General features: G+C 40.4%; 3 protein-coding genes across 3 annotated transcripts in view; 2 read left to right on the forward strand and 1 right to left on the reverse strand.

The window, feature by feature from the left end:
* LOC139756020 (AP-4 complex subunit mu-1-like) overlaps nt 1-8,860 on the reverse strand; it is a 68,815-nt gene extending 59,955 nt beyond the window's left edge. Inside the window, exons 1-4 of the mRNA XM_071674965.1 lie at nt 8,730-8,860; nt 3,390-3,475; nt 2,586-2,804; nt 453-560 (exon numbers count right to left, since the gene is read on the reverse strand). Coding sequence (XP_071531066.1) covers nt 453-560; nt 2,586-2,804; nt 3,390-3,475; nt 8,730-8,787 — 471 coding nt within the window. The 5' untranslated portion in view covers nt 8,788-8,860. The remainder of the gene's footprint in view (nt 1-452; nt 561-2,585; nt 2,805-3,389; nt 3,476-8,729) is intronic.
* The window catches only part of LOC139756016 (ryanodine receptor-like), a 494,517-nt gene that overhangs the window by 211,690 nt on the left and 259,689 nt on the right, over nt 1-23,138 (forward strand).
* Nucleotides 9,366-23,138, forward strand: part of LOC139756021 (ryanodine receptor-like) — a 127,177-nt gene continuing 113,404 nt past the window's right edge. Inside the window, exon 1 of the mRNA XM_071674966.1 lies at nt 9,366-9,639. Coding sequence (XP_071531067.1) covers nt 9,586-9,639 — 54 coding nt within the window. The 5' untranslated portion in view covers nt 9,366-9,585. The remainder of the gene's footprint in view (nt 9,640-23,138) is intronic.

The raw sequence follows: 23,138 nt of genomic DNA on the forward strand, positions 1-23,138 counted from the left end.
ATAAAGAAAGCCTCTTCATGAATATCTAGTTAGGATGTTACACAGCCAATTACTTAAAAAATTGACCTGTGTGCTGACTGGCACAGTGGACAAGGAGTATAATGCTGTATGTGTATTGAAATGCCTCCATATTCCTTTCTTGCCTTGCCAATGTGCTGCTGTGTGACCCATTCCTTTCCTGAGCCTTTTATTTCAATTCTTCAAGTAGAAAATGTCTAGGTAACATGCTCAAAAATTCCTTCTGAATATTGATGAAAGTGAACAGTTGTGCCCTATTTAGACAATACCACTTCAAAAATATTAAATATAAGAAATTAAACTAAATGTGGTTCAGGATCAATTTGCTCTTGATTTTGAAGTACGTGAAGTAAATGAATATAGAAATTCCCTAAATCACATAGCTTTCATAAAAATAAAAGACACGAAATATATCAGTATGCAGAAATACTAACCAGTCCTGGAGCAGCATTACTGACAGAACTTTCCTTTGCTGCTAAAACATTACTGTAAATATGGGACTGAAGTTTGTCTGCCATCTGTAGTTGCAAGAACCCACCATTCTGTAAAAAAAAAAAATAATTAAAAAAAATTGTAACTGACTCACCTCTTAGAGCCCCTTACCCCAAGCACACTGCAGACCTGCTTCTCTCTCTAAAGCCCCTCACATTCATCTACCTCACCACCCCATCCATAATCAGATAAAAACTAAACCTAGATTTTTGTCCATCTTTTTGTCATGGTATCTGTTTACTCTGGTGCTGCATCCTTTGAAGAACTATCATATTATTCTTTATCATTATTTTGCTTTGTCACTGTCTCCCGCGTTTGCGAGGTAGCGCAAGGAAACAGACGAAAGAAATGGCCTAACCCACCCCCATACACATGTATATACATACATGTCCACACACATAAACATACATACTCATACATCTCAATGTACACATACATACACACACACAGACACATACATATATACACATGCACACAATTCACACTGTCTGCCTTCATTCATTCCCATCGCCACCTCGCCACACATGGAATAACATCCCCCTCCCCCCTCATGTGTGCGAGGTAGCGCTAGGAAAAGACAACAAAGGCCCATTCATTCACATTCAGTCTCTAGCTGTCATGCAATAATGCCCGAAACCACAGCTCCCTTTCCACATCCAGGCCCCACACAACTTTCCATGGTTTACCCCAGACACTTCACATGCCCTGATTCAATCCATTGACAGCACGTCGACCCCGGTATACCACATCGATCCAATTCACTCTATTCCTTGCCCGCCTTTCACCCTCCTGCATGTTCAGGCCCCGATCACTCAAAATCTTTTTCACTCCATCTTTCCACCTCCAATTTGGTCTCTCACTTCTCCTCGTTCCCTCCACCTCCGACACATATATCCTCTTGGTCAATCTTTCCTCACTCATTCTCTCCATGTGCCCAAACCATTTCAAAACACCCTCTTCTGCTCTCTCAACCACGCTCTTTTTATTTCCACACATCTCTCTTACCTTTATATTACTTACTCGATCAAACCACCTCCTGTCCTCAAACCTCTCATTTCCAGCACATCCACCCTCCTGCGCACAACTCTATCCATAGCCCACGCCTCGTAACCATACAACATTGCTGGAACCACTATTCCTTCAAACATACCCATTTTTGCTTTCCGAGATAATGTTCTCGACTTCCACACATTCTTCAAGGCTCCCAGAATTTTTGCCCCCTCCCCCACCCTATAATTCACTTCCGCTTCCATGGTTCCATCCGCTGCCAGATCCACTCCCAGATATCTAAAACACTTTACTTCCTCCAGTTTTTCTCCATTCAAACTTACCTCCCAATTGACTTGACCCTCAACCCTACTGTACCTAATAACCTTGCTCTTATTCACATTTACTCTTAACTTTCTTCTTTCACACCCTTTATCAAACTCAGTCACCAGCTCCTGCAGTTTCTTACATGAATCAGCCACCAGCGCTGTATCATCATCGAACAACAACTGACTCACTTCCCAAGCTCTCTCATCCACAACAGACTTCATACTTGCCCCTCTTTCCAAAACTCTTGCATTTACCTCCCTAACAACCCCATCCATAAACAAATTAAACAACCATGGAGACATCACACACCCCTGCTGCAAACCTACATTCACTGAGAACCAATCACTTTCCTCTCTTCCTTCACGTACACATGCCTTACATCCTCGATAAAAACTTTTCACTGCTTCTAACAACTTGCCTCCCACACCAAATATTCTTAGTAACTTCCACAGTACCTTTGAAGAACTATTTGCCAATTAAGAAAATAGAAGGGTGTTATCAGGTCTCCCCTCCTTCCTGTCCACAATGGTGGCCAGCTTTGTAGCCCTCAACTCTAAATATAACTCAATGCACTTAATTCAGGTACCATCTTAATTGTTCTATAATTGTTCTATAATTGTTCTATAAGATGTTATATAATGTGCCCCCTTTGGGTATAAGCAGGCATAAAATTCTGCATACTCATTCTAATGTGGGGACTTTAAACTTTGGCAAGACTAGAAAAGCAATACTCTGATACAACCTGAACTTTTCTTTACCATAGTTTCCTGCACAACCTCAGTGATGAGCGTTGTGTTGGCAATTATGCTGTGCTGAGTGAGAGCACCACAAAGGATGGAGCAGACCCGGTGTAACTGGCACAAACTTTCTGTTATCATCAGATGCCCACATTGCTCCATCAGCTTACCCTTGCCCACAACACACACCCAGTACAAGTCATCACGGAACACATAAACATAGTCTTGGCCATCTTTGGTCTGGAATGAGCAAAACTTTGTTAAAATTAGCTGAAAATAATTGTATTCACATATCTATATTCTACATGCATTTTTATACCACCAACTTGAGACTGACAGAAGACCAAATGATTCCTTTGCAACCTGAAATCATTACAGTATAAAGTAACAGCCAGAATAGAATAACTAATTCAAAGTTCTTCAGTGTTCTGAAAAGACTTTTAAGTGTTTCTCTTCTATCTTCTTGTACTGATATAAATATTGAATGTTGAAAGTATGAAAGTACAGAACACCTGGTTAAGAAAGTCATGAGCCATCAAAACCCCCTTCATGTCATATTCTAGCAAGAAAGTATAAAAAAAAACTGACAAGCATTGCATAGAGAAAAGAATGTACACCAAACCTCAGTTCCATATTTTCATAAAATATGGCCACTGAACAATGATCTTGTTATGAAAGCTTTACTAAAACAAATTTACTGTATGTGCATGATGAGTGCTCCATACATTATGATAATATATGGATAAAATGAGAAATCTTAGATCTGTTGTTTATAATAATAATAATAATAATAATAATAATGATACACATTTATCACATACTTACAAAAGCAGGTGGGGGATCCCCATGAGGTGAAGATGACAGTTCCATCAAAAAGGGATGAAAAATGTCCTTTGTCAGGCTGGGTTCAACTATAAGATTTGTGTTAAAGAAAGTACTCTGGATTAAAAGTGCCTTTTTTGAAAATTCAAAAATCTTTTCTCTCAAAGTGGAATTCTGCAAGCATGAGATTCCCTATCAATACTCAAGTAAAGATTCAGACTGCACTCTCATAATTTGGTTAGAAGGGAACAGCCTTCACTCATCCTCTGTGAATGACCAAGATGTCCTCAGCCAGCGCTAATAAAACAGGGCCTCCCTTAACCAATCACCAACTGCAACCATGCTGATGTTATCAACCAGCCTCCAACAAGCACCAAGAGCTCACACTCTGCAGATTGTGGGCAGCAACCCAAGGTGGGCACTGAAGGATCAGAGAATTATGCTTTTCAAAAAAGGAAGGGAAGGCAAAGCAAGGTCTGAATACCATAAAAAACTGCTTGAGGGATACCATCTCAACAGTTCTTCAAATTTAAAAAATCTACATATCTCTACTTGCAATCTGTCCTGCAAGCATTTGAGAATACCCACATGAAGGAGACTTAGAGAATTTTGATGAGAACTAAATCCAGGGCAAAATACTTTAATGGTTAATCAGAGGAACTCAGTAAACCAAAACTATTGAAAGAGGAATCCTAGAAACACACAAGGTAGAGCAATCACATCTAAACTAAGGTACCCTTTGAGGACCATGGAATAACTGCCAAAAAATAAGAAATAGAGAAAAAATAGATTTCTTCCAATAAAAGGTTCTGAAAAAGCCAAAGAACAGACCATCTTCTCCTGACATAGAGTCTAGAAGCTAATGAAGGAGGCTGAAATCCATGAAGCAAAACAGGAGCACTTCACAGATTTTATATCATCCTAGCACAGAGGCCCATTAATCTTTTGTATGGATTCAGAAGTAAATGTCCTGACAAGTATGTACTATACATTATATATATTTATCATACTTTATTGCCGTCTCCCGCATCAGCAAGGTAGAACAAGGAAACAGACCAGGAATGGCCCAACCCACCCACGTACACATGTATACACATAAACACCTACACAGGCATATATACATAAATATACATTTCAATGTATACATAAGATATACATACACAGACATATACATATATACTTTTTCTTTTTTTTTTTTTTGCTTTGTCGCTGTCTCCCGCGTTTGCGAGGTAGCGCAAGGAAGCAGACGAAAGAAATGGCCCAACCCCCCCTCATACACATGTATATACATACGTCCACACACGCAAATATACATACCTACACAGCTTTCCATGGTTTACCCCAGACGCTTCACATGCCCTGATTCAACCTACTGACAGCACTTCAACCCCGGTATACCACATCGATCCAATTCACTCAATTCCTTGCCCTCCTTTCACCCTCCTGCATGTTCGGGCCCCGATCACACAAAATCTTTTTCACTCCATCTTTCCACCTCCAATTTGGTCTCCCACATCTCCTCGTTCCCTCCACCTCCGACACATACATCCTCTTGGTCAATCTTTCCTCACTCATTCTCTCCATGTGCCCAAACCATTTCAAAACACCCTCTTCTGCTCTCTCAACCACGCTCTTTTTATTTCCACACATCTCTCTCACCCTTACGTTACTTACTCGATCAAACCACCTCACACCACACATTGTCCTCAAACATCTAATTTCCAGCACATCCATCCTCCTGCACACAACTCTATCCATAGCCCACGCCTCGCAACCATACAACATTGATGGAACCACTATTCCTTCAAACATACCCATTTTTGCTTTCCGAGATAATGTTCTCGACTTCCACACATTCTTCAAGGCTCCCAGGATTTTCGCCCCCTCCCCCACCCTATGATCCACTTCCACTTCCATGGTTCCATCCGCTGCCAGATCCACTCCCAGATATCTAAAACACTTTACTTCTTCCAGTTTTTCTCCATTCAAACTTACCTCCCAATTGACTTGACCCTCAACCCTACTGTACCTAATTACCTTGCTCTTATTCACATTTACTCTTAACTTTCTTCTTTCACACACTTTACCAAACTCAGTCACCAGCTTCTGCAGTTTCTCACATGAATCAGCCACCAGCACTGTATCATCATCGAACAACAACTGACTCACTTCCCAAGCTCTCTCATCCCCAACAGACTTCATACTTGCCCCTCTTTCCAAAACTCTTGCATTCACCTCCCTAACAACCCCATCCATAAACAAATTAAACAACCATGGAGACATCACACACCCCTGCCGCAAACCTACATTCACTGAGAACCAATCACTTTCCTCTCTTCCTACACGTACACATGCCTTACATCCTCGATAAAAACTTTTCACTGCTTCTAACAACTTGCCTCCCACACCATATATTCTTAATACCTTCCACAGAGCATCTCTATCAACTCTATCATATGCCTTCTCCAGATCCATAAATGCTACATACAAATCCATTATATATATATATATATATATATATATATATATATATATGTTTGAGGACAATGTGTGGTGTGAGGTGGTTTGATCGAGTAAGTAACGTAAGGGTAAGAGAGATGTGTGGAAATAAAAAGAGCGTGGTTGAGAGAGCAGAAGAGGGTGTTTTGAAATGGTTTGGGCACATGGAGAGAATGAGTGAGGAGAGATTGACCAAGAGGATATATGTGTCGGAGGTGGAGGGAACGAGGAGAAGAGGGAGACCAAATTGGAGGTGGAAAGATGGAGTGAAAAAGATTTTGTGTGATCGGGGCCTGAACATGCAGGAGGGTGTAAGGAGGGCAAGGAATAGAGTGAATTGGAGCGATGTGGTATACAGGGTTTGACGTGCTGTCAGTGGAGTGAATCAAGGCATGTGAAGCGTCTGGGGTAAACCATGGAAAGCTGTGTAGGTATGTATATTTGCGTGTGTGGACGTGTGTATGTACATGTGCGTGGGGGGGGGGGCCATTTCTTTCGTCTGTTTCCTTGCGCTACCTCGCAAACGCGGGAGACAGCGACAAAGTATAAAAAAAAAAAAAAAAAAAAAATATATATATATATATATACATATATATATATATATATATATATATATATATATATATATACATATTTATTTTATTTTGCTTTGTCGCTGCCTCCCGCGTTAGCGAGGGAGCGCAAGGAAACAGACGAAAGAATGGCCCAACCCACCCACATACACATGTATATACATACATGTCCACACACGCAAATATACATACCTATACATCTCAACGTATACATATATATACACACACACAGACAGCTAGAGACTGAGTGTGAACGAATGGGGCCTTTGTTGTCTTTTCCTAGCGCTACCTCGCACACATGAGGGGGGAGGGGGTTATCATTTCATGTGTGGTGAGGTGGCGATGGGAATGAATAAAGGCAGACAGTATGAATTATGTACATGTGTATATATGTATAGGTCTGTGTGTGTATATATATGTATACGTTGAGATGTATAGGTATGTATATTTGCGTGTGTAGACGTGTATGTGGGTGGGTTGGGCCATCCTTTCGTCTGTTTCCTTGCGCTACCTCGCTAACGCGGGAGACAGCGACAAAGCAAAATAAATAAATATAAATAGTATCTATAATAAACCTCATACTTGATTACATTTTTAATCTGCATAAGTAGTTTTTTTTTTTTTGTATATATGCTGTCTCACTTCTGGCAGATATTATGTGGTTATCCTTTCATTGATATTTAGCAGTAATTATGTGATGCTCAATTAAGTGGTATATTTCAAACTGAATACTGAACAGTTAAGTAAGTTCTGTTGATACTGAAATGCGCATTACCTTCCTTCACATTATTTGATCCCTCATTTTCCCTGGCATACACACCTCACTACTACTGCCTTATTCATTACTGCTCAAAGAAAAAAAATGACACTTAAAACCACGCTCTGTAACTGCCATTGTATACTCTGACTACACTCAACAGTAAAATAAGTTCTGTTGATTCCTACCATGTGCATTACCTTCTTACACATTACTTAATCCCACATTTTCCCAGGCATACACAACCTTCACTACTACTCAATATAAAAAAATGACACCCAAAACCATGCTCTGCAACTGCCATTGTATACTCTAACAACACTAGCACTGCAGATTCTGTTGTGAAGAGTAAAATCACTTAACATCCAAAACTAATAGCAAAGTAGAGCTAATCTAGACCTTTATCTTTTGTACATCAAGTGTAACTTATCATTAATCTTATACTTGATTACATTTTCAGTTTTCCTGTGTGGTTTTTTCCTCGGTACATATACTGTGGAGTCAATCATTGTAAAAGTTGGTGACACCTCTCAAAACCAGCAAAACCTTTCAAACCCTTAACTAACATCTCAAAGGAGCCAAGTTTTATCCAATTTTCGACATAACTTGAAAAATGTTCTGTTATTTAATGTTTCAAAGTAGCCGCTGAGAGATTTGGCTGTTGTATTAAATCACTTCTGACAAACTGATGTCTAACAAAATTGCTATTAAAGTGGAGCAACTTAATTATTACCCTTGGTTCGACTTAAAATTGAAAGAGGGTAAATCTATACTGCTTGGGGAATATTCTGTCAATTTTTAGACATGTTACAATTATCTTTACGATAATCATACCCAATTATCTAATCAGCTGCATTACCCTCACCACTATCAACTTACTTTATAATATAAAAAAATCATAAAATATTCACTTTTAGCCTTGCAAAGTTATCTAACATATAAATCGAACAGGGGCACATCTGCAGTAATCAGTTACTGTGTATTGCCAACATTATCACACGTCATTTTCACTTCTCAAATTAATACCCATTCTCTGTAAGCATATCATCGATATGTATTTTCTTTTTAGTTTTCCGCAGATAAATTTATGGCTGTAGTAAATGGGTGACTTTACTGTAAGATTCACGGAAGCACTAAACTATGAATTAATCCGAAACATATCATCTACAGTCTATTTGGGATAGGGAGACTGCATCCACTAAAAAGACTATGAGTTCCCAGTGTACGTTCCCACTAAAACACTAATCGTGAAAATCATAAAAAAGGACTATTGTTTGACCGGAAAACTAGAGTACGGCTTGCAGGAGATAGATTTTGATAGCACTTTGGCTTCACGATGCATCTGGTACTAATCATAACTAGTTCAAGCACTTAAAACATGCGACAAAAGTATCGCTACCAACGAAGTAACTTTGAGGTGAAAGATGTCCCACCGTTTCTATATCTATGATGTATAAATAATGAATTCCAACTTAACACACTGTGGGCTTATGAACTTAGGTATTCAAAGGATACACAACGATGCAAACAGAACTTCTCCTCGTTTGCTGGAAATGCAAAATGCCGTCACCATAATTCTAAAACACAAACTCTGACAGATCACTGTAATAGAGTAGTGAGTAGGGATCAGAGAGTAGTACTGGCTCCTTTAAGTATATTTGAAAGAAATACAAGGCTAACATATAAAGTATCTACTGAAGATTTCGATTTTGTTTTGTTTCAAAGGTTCCAAAATTGTGGATTTTATAGATGTAAACAAACCCCACTGGCTGTTCTATTAACCTCCCTTGTCGGCGAAATCAATCTTTCCAGACAAATCTCACATGCGATTACAATATATTGTCATTAACCATGTGACTCAATGTATTTCATTATGGAGTAATGCCGTCTTTCAATAGAGCTTATATTTTGGAGAGAGCATGACAATTGTAAGCTAAATCAAGATAACAAATATGGTTAATTCAGGCAATTATAACTATGATAATAATGCAATGATAGTGTACAGTCAGAAGTTCAGAAGATCGTAAGAAAACCATTCTCAAAAGCGCACTACGTATAGAGTCTATATTATTCTTACGTCGTGTCAGGAACGCTGCAAGGCATCTGGTGCCATGTGGCATCGCAGGAGCTAAGTTTAGTTCGGGGCGCGAGTGGCGAGGTTTTGGGGTGCCGAGCCCCGGTCGGATCACTGCAGCCCGCAAGTTCGTGGGGGGCTCGCGGCGACTGCTGCAGCAAAGTTGTGCCTCTGCTTGTTACCGTTTAAACCACGCAACCATGATATAAGGTTGCTTATCCCCTCACCGTGTTATGAACTTCATATCAGTGTGAAAGTGTTTTTTTGTATTTGAATCACTGTGAGTAAAACGAAACTATGGCGGACAGTGAAGGGTCTTCCGAACAAGATGATGTTTCATTCCTCCGTACGGTGAGTATTCATCATTATATACCTGATGAAGTATAAAATGATAAACTCCCATATTTAAGTAAAAACGACGAAATTAAGTTTTCCTGAACAAGACGTGGGTTGCCTACATAAAACAATATTCATTTACAAATCCCAAGGGGACTAGGTATTTCGTCGGTATCTTTACCCAGGTTTTAAAATACAGATGCATATAATCTCTCTTAATAGATGGAAATGCTTAGCCTTACCATTAGGTTTTAAGAAGGTTCTGGGCTGGCCGGCAGCAGCGACATTCCAGGGGTCAAGCGAGCGCTTCTCACCTGACACCCTGCTATTTTTGACGTTCTCCGGCGCCATGGGAAACGTTGGAAAGGGTCACATTAGAAGTGGGTTGCATACGTTGAGTAAGATTTGGGTACGGTTTCCTCAACAGTTTGCTATCAAAGTAATACTGAGTCATTCCTCCTTCCTCCTTTTGAAATGATTTTCCAACTAAAGGAAAATCGCGAGGCACCAGTGTGTTAGAAAGGATCAGCATGAAAGTGAGGTAAATACGTTAGATAAGTCAAGTGTGCTTCTCAGTGAGAGAGGACATATTCAGGAGCAAACTATTCTTTCTAAAGTAGGAAATTCTCAAGCTTCTCACAATCTCCGATAGTGTACGAATCTAGAAAGTTAGAAGCACTCGACATATATATATATATATATATATATATATATATATATATATATATATATATATATATATATATATATATATATATATATGAACAGACTGCAGTTGCACCGTTGCATGAGGTTCTCACCTCAGAGGAGTTCACATTTCCCTACGACTGGAGGAAACGAAGGCATAGGCTACTGGAGCCCTTGGAAAGGGGTAGAAAGCGTTCCTAATTACACACACACACACACACACACACACACACACACACACACACATACACTATATATGTGTGTGTGTGTGTATCATGTATGTATGTATGTGTATATACATAGATTTGTGTAAGATATGACGAGCATGACACAGACGATACCTACTCCAATCACGGCCATCTTGGATGGCAGGAAATGATGAGAAGAATAAGAAAGGAATTAAAGCACCTCCGGTGTGTAGAACTGATTTTCAAATGTCGAAAGTTTGTAGGAAGAGGCAACAATAAAAGGAGGAAGAAAGTTCCTCAGCCTCGTTGTTCAAACAAAGGGGATATGATAACTTTCAGTCCTCATGTGGATGGTTTTCATTCAGCCGCTTTGGGAAGCAGCGGCCAGAAGAAAGTCACGGGTCCAAACCTTGGTGGTAGGGAAACATGCAAACTTCTCAGGAAAGCAATGGCCTAAATAAGGCTTGCAGATCAGGGAGAGGGCAGCTACGTCACGACGGACAGAGAGGGATGGCTGGAGGCAGATGATGTATGGAGAACTAATGAGATGGGAGGCTTTTGTATGGGATTTACCTACACGTGGTAGCATCGCGGACAAGAGCTCTGCTTTCATAAAGTTGTATCATCGTCAACGGAAGCTTTCATGACCCTACTCCCTCATGGAGCGTAGCTTCAAAGTTGCAGAAGACTCACGATCATATGCAGTCTTGCCTTTACCGCCCGAGCGAATTAGCCTCGGGAGCTGAACCTTCCAGGAAGATTCCTAATTTTGTTTCTGTTCGCCTGATAATATGGGAGGAAAGGATTTCCACTCACCTACTCCTGCGCCTTTATCGTCACCAACGTAGGTGGTATTCTTCCTCCTCCCTCCCTAATTCAGGCATCCAGCATTTCGACCAACATCGAGAGGATGAACGACTGGAGTGACTGTGGACCAACTGCGGCAGTCAGAATTCGATCCACCCGGGGTGTCCCTTGAATGTAACACGGTCAGCAACGCTAACCGCTACATTAGGATATATATATATATATATATATATATATATATATATATATATATATATATATATATATATATATATATATATATATATATATATATATTCTTTTTTTTTTGTACATTTTCGCCATTTCTCACATTTGTGAGGTAGCGTTAAGAACAGAGGACTGAGCCTTAGAGGGAATATCCTCACTTGGCCCCGTTCTCTGTTCCTATTTTTGGAAAAGTGAAAAACGGGAGGGAAGGATTTCCCCCCGATCCCTACCCTTTTAGTCGCCTTCTCTCTCTCTCTCTCTCTCTCTCTCTCTCTCTCTCTCTCTCTCTCTCTCTCTCTCTCTCTGAGTCCATAGGAAAAATGAAACACGATAAGTTTCCAAGTGCACTTTCGTGTAATAATCACATCATCAGGGGAGACACAAGAGAGAAATATGTCAGTTGATATACAACGAAGAGACGTAGCTAGTACGCCTTTTGGTAAACATGCGATTGTCCAAGAGGCATACTTATATATATATATATATATATATATATATATATATATATATATATATATATATATATATATATATATATATATATATATATATATATATATATATAGTCCCTCCCATGTCATTAGCTTCTATGAAGAACAAAAGCAAAATGAAGATGTTTCCTCGAAGGCTCAGTTCCTGAGGCAAATTCGCTGAGGCGGGAAGGGCAAACATATGTATCATCATTTTGTAACCCTACGACCCCAGTTGCGAGACTACCAAAGCTTTGAGGCGGCTCTCGGTACTGGAACAAGATAAGGTGGGCAGTTTTGGGCGAAAATTTTTGTAACGAGGCTTCATTCTTTATGATTATGTAACTGCCTCTATGTATCCCACGTGGAGCGGATTCTGGAATCGTCGGGCCCCATTTCTCGATATGATTTCAGTGTTGCCTCGTCTTCTGCGTGCATGTGTGTGTGTCTGTGAGAGAGAGAGAGAGAGAGAGAGAGAGAGAGAGAGAGAGAGAGAGAGAGAGAGAGAGAGAGAGAGAGAGAGAGAGAGAGAGAGAGAGAGAGTACCTGTTAGTTCTGTAGAGGAAGGATGTATTCTCCATACTTTTTAAAATGAGATAAAGCAATGTTCCACACATCCCCTAATTGCATATTGGTCAGTTCAATCACATAAAAAGAGGCTGTTTACAACGCAAACATGTGATAAGTCGTGGTTTATCGGACTGATAAGCTACGACCTTGTGGGGTGAGTAGAGTGCCCACGGTATTTGTGACACATATTTCTTGAAATAGATAGGCTGCTGTGATTGATATGGAGCTGTAGTTTAGTCCTGATAACCTACAAGTTGCGATAGAAAGTCTCAATGATCAGGATAATTTTCCTCACCCCGCCATTGCTACATTTGCAGGGTTAACAAACCCCGAGAATTCCAGAATAGCTCATTCTTATTCATCTCAGTCGAACTTATCCTGTCAGGATGAGTTGCTCATTCAGATATTCCAAACATTCCCTCCGCACATATAGAATTTAACAACATTTGCTCCTGTTTGTTCCGTTGGCATTCTTTATTAATGTATAAAACTTACCAAAGCTTCATTGAGAACATTCTTACTGCTAGACGTAAAATGAATTGTTTTGTTACATGAATAGTACAATCTGTGTACTGGGGTGGCACTGTGAATGAAGTCATGACAGTTTCTACTGTTTGGCAAAGCGTGTGATGGAAATTCCCGTGTGAGACGATGCGTGATGCGGGTAGTGATTTGTTTCAGTCTTGAGGTAGCGTGCCTTTGCTGCCGGTATTAACCAAGCTTCAGCTGTATGGTCTTCAGCACCACAGTCATTATTAGATATTTTTTTTTGTGAAACCTAAGACAATTGCACGTTTTGCCCATTACACGCTGGATTTTATCTTCCTCTCGATTTACCAATTTTATTGCAAGGGTTCTGTAAAACTAAGAATGATATCAAGAACCATTCCTCTGTTAGTACTCGTTGTGTAATATTATTCCAGGAATGTATTCCCAGCAAGCACCGACGGTATTGATAGTAATCTGACAGTTCTGCATAAGCTCGTTTAATCCGCTTTGTACAGTACGCTGGTTAGGATTCGTTCATGTCTTCCCTGATGACAGAAGTGAATGGAAGGCTAGAAATTGAACTGAAGGCACCAAGAATATTGATAGTTGGACTAAAGAGCTGAGAAAGAAAGAAATCAAGCCTATAACGTATTTTGCAGTCAGTCTAGATTATATATCATGGTACATTCTAAGATAAATCCATTAAATCAACCAATTATGAAACAAAAAGAAAAAGACTGGTCCATATATTTTATGACATATCGATCTCATATCATCCTAGAAGGAAAATAGAAAAAAGTAGAATAACAAAAATTTTTTTTGTTATAATCTGCAAAGTGTGCTCCATCTGAACACCATCACCACGTAGGGAGCTCATTGTGTAATGAAATATGTAAACTTAATTGGTAACATTTACTGGAGGAAAGATGATAATATTGTGTTGCAGAGGAATGGCAGTGTTGCCCCATCCATCACAGAAATCGGGTCCAAATCCGAAGAGACAGATGGTCCCTGGTTTTGGCTGTTGTTGAAGTGGAGCTCAAAACCACAAGGTGTAGAGAGTTGTGACATGGTGGACTTGTACTGTGAAAGGGACATCGTAGGGTTGGAAGAAGGCCGTCTGGGGCTGTAGGAGAGCAATTCTGAGAATAGGACACGATCGCTTTGGTGTTGGGAAAGGGTCACCTCGGGTGGAGAGGGGTTTTCCAGGTGCTGGGAGAGGGCCTTAGATGGTTGAGAGTAGTACCGCACTTGAAACCTTTGATTATCTGATTCTGTTAAAATTCGGCATGTTAGAGAGAGGTTTGTTTAGCCTCACAGTTAAGAGGACAGATATCGTAGTGACACTGATGTGAAAAGTAAAGAGAAGAGATCGTGGTCAGCTGTCAGAGTTGACAGGAGAGAGACTTCACAGTACAGAGGGTGTGGTTAGTAGTCATGCCATAAACCTTAGACAGTGTAGTTAGTGCACAGAGAAGTAATAATTTTTTAGACAAAGTTGTAGCTTTTATATGAACAAATTATTAGATAAATAATGAGGAAAAAAGTTGATATTCGTATCTTTAGAACCATATCCGAATAGATTTTATATGAAAAGAGCCTTACAATCCCGTCGTCTCGTCTTCATGTTACCCTGAATAACTATTATGTATGGACTTTGGTACGGAGGACAGAGGTACAGTTGTAAGATACGAGCAACAGGAATCACACGATTGCAGTGGTTCGTGTCCGTCACGGACCACAGTCCGCGGCGCGGCCGTCCAGTAGAAGAACCTTAAATAGCCCCGGTAGTGTGGAAAGCCGCCAAATCTACTTAGTAAGTCGTCCATCGTCTGGCTGGCGCTGGTGTAGCTCTCTAAATGTGGGATTCTTCCTCCGTTGCTCTCAGATTGTTGCATACATCCTGGAAATTTCCATCAGGGAATGAGTTAACAGATTTACTCTTGAAGAGTAGTTGCAGCGACTGTTTAGCCCAGTGTGTTTAATTAGTTTTAGTCTTTTTTGATGTATTATACCTCCTCTCTGAATGGGTATAGTGAGTGAATGATGCGGTAGAAGGTTAACAGAAGAGTGGCCAATCGATGAAAATGAGCTCCCCGGTTCGGAATAATGGACTCGGGGCTACGCGCCATTGCAGATCTAAGAGGCAAGGGAATATCGATATCTACAGTATCAACGATAGCTATGTCATTATGGTCTCAATATCGTATGTAAACTGTACCATCATGAATTCACAGAGGCGAGAATTTAGAACTAGTGGCATACTTGGATCTAGTAACTTGAAAAGAATTGACAGTGATAGCAATAAGATTATTCACGTAATGGAACAGCTCAACGGCAACACAGCATCATACGACCACCGTACACCAAAGACGTTTAAGTTAGTTATTTCGTGATGTCCTCGCAAATTCACGAAATGCTGTGAACAGTTGCTAACAACAAATTAACTAGAATAACTTTTACGTCGTCCCCCAACAAGAGCAACACCAGAATGCCAGATTAAAAGAAATGTACCCGGATGAATGCCAGCCACACCAGCAGCTCATCAAAGTTCATACTTAGTTTGCTGAAACTTTCGCAAAGTCTTGTTCTCTCATTAGGTGTTTTGTTAGACGATTCAGAAAGGTTTGATTCATGACCATCATTGATGGTCAAGAGTGGTATCACAGAATATATAAGTGAATATCATTGCTAACCAATGAGATGACACAGATACTGAGAAAACTAATTAGTGCACCCGAATTTTCAAAGGGCTTGATATCATAAAGACATCTTTTGTATGACTGTTGCTGCAATTTGTTTAGTTGGGCTTCTCTAGATTAAGTTTTCGTAGAGTAACAAGCACAGAACACCATCATGATATTGAGTGCTTATCAGACAAATAAAAGAGGAAAAGACCACAGAGCGGGAGAAATATATAGAATCGGCTGTTACTGCGCACTGTTAAGTTTAACCGGATTTCATTGCGGTCAAAGTAGCTCCGGTACCACTCGTTTCCACCACCGTCCACATCTGAAGCTGACTGGGTTAGGTTTCTGGCTTATCACCTGCAATGGTTTGGGTCTGTATGGACCTGTCACAAGGCTACTGCTTGACTCTACGACCACCAACCACATTTTATATATTACTGGGTTTCTGATAGACCATCTGCAATGGTCTGGGTTTTGTGAGAGGATAGGACTAGGTACCAATAGACCCCACCACATCTGATATATATATATATATATATATATATATATATATATATATATATATATATATATATATATATATATATATATATATATATAGGTTTCCAGTCGACACCTGCAATGCTCTGTGTATCGTGAGGAGTGATGAAATTAGGCTGAGATCGATATGAACAGCCGGGTTTAGTGTTCAGTGGTTAGACTTCCTTTCATGGACATTTGCGAGTGATGCATGTTTAGGTTTAACGAATCAAAGATGGGATTCCTCAATGAGGATTTCATATAATGTTGAGTGCACTGGTGGTTAGGTGTGAGTGGATGAATGCAGATGAAGAATTGATTGTACTGATGAACAATAGAATTCACCGATGAGCAGTTGAGTCTTTTAATGAAGAGTTTGATTTAATGATGAAAATTTGGGTTTAGTTTAGAACAGTTGATGTTAATTAATGAACAGTTGGGTACAATGATGAACAGTTGGGCTTATTGTCTGACAGATTCTACTATAGTCTTTTAGGTTAACGAAAACTCTTGGTTTTAGTGTTCAACACTTAAGTTTCATGATGAACAGCTGGATTGGTGATGGAGTTGGTTTTACCCATGACATTTAGTGATGAACAGATGTGTCCCGTGTCAAATATTTTTGTGCTTGATCTAATTTTGAAAGGTTTTTGAAAGGTTAGTTAACAGTAAACAGTTGAGTTTAGTCTTAAGCACTTGGATTTAGCAATGAGCAGTTGTCTTTAATGTTGAACTATGAGATTTACTGACCAACAGCTGGGTTTACTGACAAATATTTGGGTTTAGTTTTACATATATATGTTTAATGGGAAAATTTTAATATGTAATTAATATCTGGGTTTAGTAGTGAGCTGTTGGGTATAGTTTTGAATACTTACATTCAGCGTTGAATAGGTGAGTTTAGTGATGGGTTCAGTAGTGAAGAGTTGAGTGCAGTGTTATCATTTAGGTTTAGTGGTTAACAAGTGATATTAAGGTAAAGATTCATTTTGAACACATGTATTTCAAGAGTAGGTTCAGTGTTGGACAATTGGTCTGTAATAAATGGTTGGATGTCGAGTTGAACGTCGAGGATTTACGGTGAACATTTTGGCTAAGCTGTGACCTGGTGGGTGAGGCTCAGTAGCCAGCAATTGAAGAGATTGTTTAGCAACACATATTTGAGGGAATCAAAGAATAAAGTGTCGTGTAACTCTCGAATGCTCGTTGACTTGCAGCGGCGTCGTGCAAGAAAGAGGAAAGTGTTGTGTGCGAGGAAGTGATTCGTGATACGTCCCAGTTGGTGGTAGCCAGTGACAGGCGACCTTAATGGGAGAACAAGGATACGTTCCATTCCTGTAGCCTTGCGGTGTGTCTTCCAGGAACCGTTGAGTTATTCTGCGTGTGCATGAGGAGATCAGTGCCGGCGGTTTAGCTTTCAGTTCCGATTCTTGTCGATAGCATGAGAATAAGAACGCATCTCCATAGTGGAAAGTATTCGCAACACATAGAATATAGATGTTAACTCAGATAAATAGGCGACTTTTAATACTTTTGTCCAAGTTTTGTAGTTATGTAAGAACGAGGTCTCTCAGAGGGTCGGTGTCTTGATTAAACAGTGTGTGTGGACGAGGTTAGAGTGGCGAATGCCTTTTTCATGTCATAAGTACCGGGTGTCGCGGCCTTGTGTGATATCCCTGGGCAATATCTGCCTCTGTCGCTTCCTTCTTTGTCTTCTTTCATTAATGAATTACTCAATATAACCTCGGCTGGCTGCTCTTGTGGTGCCATGTCTGAGATGTAATTACTGCAGCAGCGACACTTACGGCCGGCCGTTTGAACGCTGCAGGATACAGGATTGATCATTAAGATACTTTAAGGCTAGCATAGTTGTTCGCGTTTCTTCACGTGAAACATTTTACAGTGTAGTTCATAAACAGAAGTCATCGTTCCTTGCTAACTAACAGCCGCACAATGAACTTCGTAATTGCAAAATTTTTCGTAAAACGAGTGCCACTTATGATCAAGGGGGTAAGAATCTTTGAAGAACTGATGAGCGTTATCATCCAGTAGTCTGCTACGTCTGAACACTGTCGTTTGGCTTGGTGTAACACTGGGTCACTACGGCAAGTGTTGATCTACCGCAGAATAAGTTAAGCACGGCTGGTGCGACCCGTAGGTTCGGGTGACGTAACCCGCTGATGGGGTGAGCAGTAGAATCAATATGTGGAGGGTCTCGGTACCTGTGGTTGTAAAGGGGCTTGTGGCCGGTAACACTCTGTTATATTTTAATTAGCTTTTCCGGAGGGGGGGGGGGTAATCCTCTCAGGGGGTTAAAGGTTAAAAGTTGCGTGAGCGGCCACTATGAATACAAATTAGTGGGCTTATGGCGTGTTCCAAGGCTGATGTACGTGGAAGGGCGAGGCCGGGCCCAGCTCACGTACCTTGGGGAAGGCTGCGACGTGAAGTGCGTGCATTGCACCAGGGTAATTATAGAGCTGTGGGGAAGGGGACCTCCAGCTTGATAATGAATGCCGGGGAAATAGAACATTTCTTGAGTGTAAGGCTGATGTTGATGGACGACTAAATTTTCTGGCAGGTAGTTTGTATACAGGAGTTTATGTCGTGGTAGATCAAAGTGCTGGGAAATAAAAAGTAGTGGAAAGAGAAAAAAAAAATAGGAGAGAAATTATCATTTATATGGAACTCCTATGTCTTTATTTTCTGATTTTACGTATCTATTTATGTATTTACCTTTATCTTAAAGGGTGGAGACAAAAAAACCTACCTTAATTTTGATTACAGGGCATCAAGTTTAAGCAGACTATTAGACTCTTGGCAAGAACAAAGTTTCTAAAAGGAACAAAAGTGACGCATGCATGTATGAAAGAATACTGCAGAAATAGTAACAGCCATATACACGACATATGAGGAAAAGATCAAAGGCAAAGAGAAAAAAAGGAAGAGATTATTGATGGGAAATTAGGAACATGGTTCACACAGAGCTTTCCGTACCCAGACGGAAATGGTGACAACTTGCGTTATTATAGGTCAGCATAGCCCACGTGTACTTATAACAGTAGTCAATACATATGAATATGGAACGCACTTCCATTGAAGAGGGACATGGCATACATATCCATACATTCATATACATAATGTGTTTTAGTTATGAACAAACAGGCATATATATATATATATATATATATATATATATATATATATATATATATATATATATATATATATATATATATATATATATGAACAAAGTGCACATGAACGCGCACCTTCATAGAACATACAAACCTCCAACAGCCAGGATCGAATCCGAGACCAAATGGCATCCTGGCTACGTCTCTTCGTTGTATATCAGGTGACATATTTCATTCTTGAATCTCCCCTGATGATGTGATTATTACACGAAAGTGCACTTGGGAACTTATCGTGTTTCATTTTCCCCGTGGACTCATAGGAATATCTTGATCACGCGCAAAATTGTGATCCTTTCCAATATATATATATATATATATATATATATATATATATATATATATATATATATATATATATATATATATATATATATATATATATATATATATAAAGAGGATATATGTGTCAGAGGTGGAGGGAACGAGGAGAAGTGGGAGACCAAATTGAAGGTGGAAGGATGAAGTGAAAAAGATTTTGAGCGATCGGGGCCTGAAGATACAAGAGGACGAAAGGCGTGCAAGGAATAGAGTGAATTGGAACCATGTGGTAGACTGGGTTCGACGTGCTGTCAATGGATTGAATCAGGGCATGTGAAGCGTCTGGGTAAACCATGGAATGTTTTGTGGGGCCTTCATGTGGAGGGGGAGCTGTGGTTTCGGTGCATTACACATGACAGCTAAAGACTGAGTGTGAACGAATGTGACCTTTGTTGTCTTTTCCCAGCGCTCCCTCGCGCGGGGGGGTGCCATTTCATGTGTGGCTGGGTGGCGACGGAAATGAATAAAGGCAGCAAGTATGAATATGTCCATGTGTATATATGTATATGTCTGTGTATGTATATGTATGTATACGTTGAAATGTATAGGTATGTATATGTGCGTGTGTGGACGTGTATGTATATACATGTGTATATATATATATATGTCTGTGAATGTATGTGAGAAATACTTAGAAAAGCAAATGGATTTGTATGTAGCATTTATGGATCTGGAGAAGGCATATGATAGAGTTGATAGAGATGCTCTGTGGAAGGTATTAAGAATATATGGTGTGGGAGGAAAGTTGTTAGAAGCAGTGAAAAGTTTTTATCGAGGATGTAAGGCATGTGTACGTGTAGGAAGAGAGGAAAGTGATTGGTTCTCAGTGAATGTAGGTTTGCGGCAGGGGTGTGTGATGTCTCCATGGTTGTTTAATTTGTTTATGGATGGGGTTGTTAGGGAGGTGAATGCAAGAGTTTTGGAAAGAGGGGCAAGTATGAAGTCTGTTGGGGATGAGAGAGCTTGGGAAGTGAGTCAGTTGTTGTTCGCTGATGATACAGCTCTGGTGGCTGATTCATGTGAGAAACTGCAGAAGCTGGTGACTGAGTTTGGTAAAGTGTGTGAAAGAAGAAAGTTAAGAGTAAATGTGAATAAGAGCAAGGTTATTAGGTACAGTAGGGTTGAGGGTCAAGTCAATTGGGAGGTGAGTTTGAATGGAGAAAAACTGGAGGAAGTGAAGTGTTTTAGATATCTGGGAGTGGATCTGGCAGCGGATGGAACCATGGAAGCGGAAGTGGATCATCGGATGGGGGAGGGGGCGAAAATTCTGGGAGCCTTGAAGAATGTGTGGAAGTCGAGAACATTATCTCGGAAAGCAAAAATGGGTATGTTTGAAGGAATAGTGGTTCCAACAATGTTGTATGGTTGCGAGGCGTGGACTATGGATAGAGTTGTGCGCAGGAGGATGGATGTGCTGGAAATGAGATGTTTGAGGACAATGTGTGGTGTGAGGTGGTTTGATCGAGTAAGTAACGTAAGGGTAAGAGAGATGTGTGGAAATAAAAAGAGCGTGGTTGAGAGAGCAGAAGAGGGTGTTTTGAAATGGTTTGGTCACATGGAGAGAACGAGTGAGGAAAGATTGACCAAGAGGATATATGTGTCGGAGGTGGAGGGAACGAGGAGAAGAGGGAGACCAAATTGGAGGTGGAAAGATGGAGTGAAAAAGATTTTGTGTGATCGGGGCCTGAACATGCAGGAGGGTGAAAGGAGGGCAAAGAATAGAGTGAATTGGAGCGATGTGGTATACCGGGGTTGACGTGCTGTCAGTGGATTGAATCAAGGCATGTGTATGGGGGTGGGTTGGGCCATTTCTTTCGTCTGTTTCCTTGCGCTACCTCGCAAACGCGGGAGACAGCGACAAAGCAAAAAAAAAAAAAAAAAATATATATATATATATATATATATATATATATATATATATATATATATATATATATATATATATATATATTTGTTGATTGTACCTGGTAAGCTGTATGGGGAAGTGGTGATTGAGAGGGTGAAGGCATGTACAGATCATCAGATTGGGACAGAAGTGTGGTTTCATAACTGGTAGAGGATGTGTGGACAAGTGTTTGCCACGAAGAATATTTAGAGAAACAGTTGGATTTGTATGTGGTATTTATAGATCTGGAGGAAGCATATGATAGGGTTGATAGAGATGCCTTTTTGGAAGGTCTTACGAATACTTGGTGTGGAAGGAATGCTACTTCAAGCAGTGAAAAGATTTTATCAAGGGTGCAATGCGTGTGCACATGTAGGAAGAGTGGAGAGTGTTATTCCAGGTAAAGAAGTGTATGCGGCAGGGGTGTGTGATGTTACCAGGGCTGTTTTGTTTGATTATGGATTGGGTAGTGAGGGAGGTAAATGCAAGGGCGTTGGAGAGATAGCCGAACATGCAGTCTGTAGGGGGTAAAGGGGCTTAAGAAGTGAGTTAGTTTTTGTTTGCTGATAATAGAGCACTGGTGGAAGAATCGAGTGAAAAACTGCAGAAGTTAGTGACCGAGTTTGGAAGAGTGTGTGAAAAAATGGAAGTTGAGAGTGAATGTGAATAAAAGCAAAGTTATTAGGTTTAGCAGAGTTTAAGGACGGGTTAACTAGGGTGCGAGTTTGAATGGAGAAATTTTGGGAAAATGAAGTGCTTCAAATACCTGGGGTGGACTTGGCAGCAAACAGAACAACAGAAGCGGAAGTGAATCATAAAAGTAGGTGAGGCGAAGGTTCTGGGAACACTGATGATTTGTGAAAAGGGGGGTCGTTATCTGGGAGGACGAAAATGGATATGTTTGAAGGTAAATTAGTCTCAACCCTGTTGTATTGATGCAAGGCATGGGTTATATACTGGGATGTGTGGAGGAGGGTTGACATGCTGGAACTGAAATATACTAGGACAATGTGGTTTGATCAGGTAAGAGAGAGAGAGAGAGAGAGAGAGAGAGAGAGAGAGAGAGAGAGAGAGAGAGAGAGAGAGAGAGAGAGAGAGAGAGAGAGAGAGAGAGAGAGAGAGAGAGAGAGAGAGAGAGAGAGCAGTGGGAATAAGAAGAGTTAGGCAGAAAGAGCTGAAGAGGGTGTGTTGATATGGTTTGGACATATGGAGAGGATGAGTGAGGAGAGGTTGACAAAGAGGATTTGTGTCAAAAGTGAAGAGAACAAGGAGAAGAGGGAGATCAAGCTGGTGACGGAATGATGGAGTGAAAAATATTTGGAGTGCTCGGGGCGTGCATGGGATTGAGTGTATTGGAACGTTGTGTTATACAGGGGTCGATGTGCTGTCAGTGGACTGATTCTGGGTATGTGAAGCGGCTGCGGGAAACCATGGTAAGGTCTGAGGGGCAACTGACTTAACCCTCAGCT

The sequence above is a fragment of the Panulirus ornatus genome, chromosome 20 (assembly GCF_036320965.1).
Source record: "Panulirus ornatus isolate Po-2019 chromosome 20, ASM3632096v1, whole genome shotgun sequence".
NCBI lineage: Eukaryota > Metazoa > Arthropoda > Malacostraca > Decapoda > Palinuridae > Panulirus > Panulirus ornatus.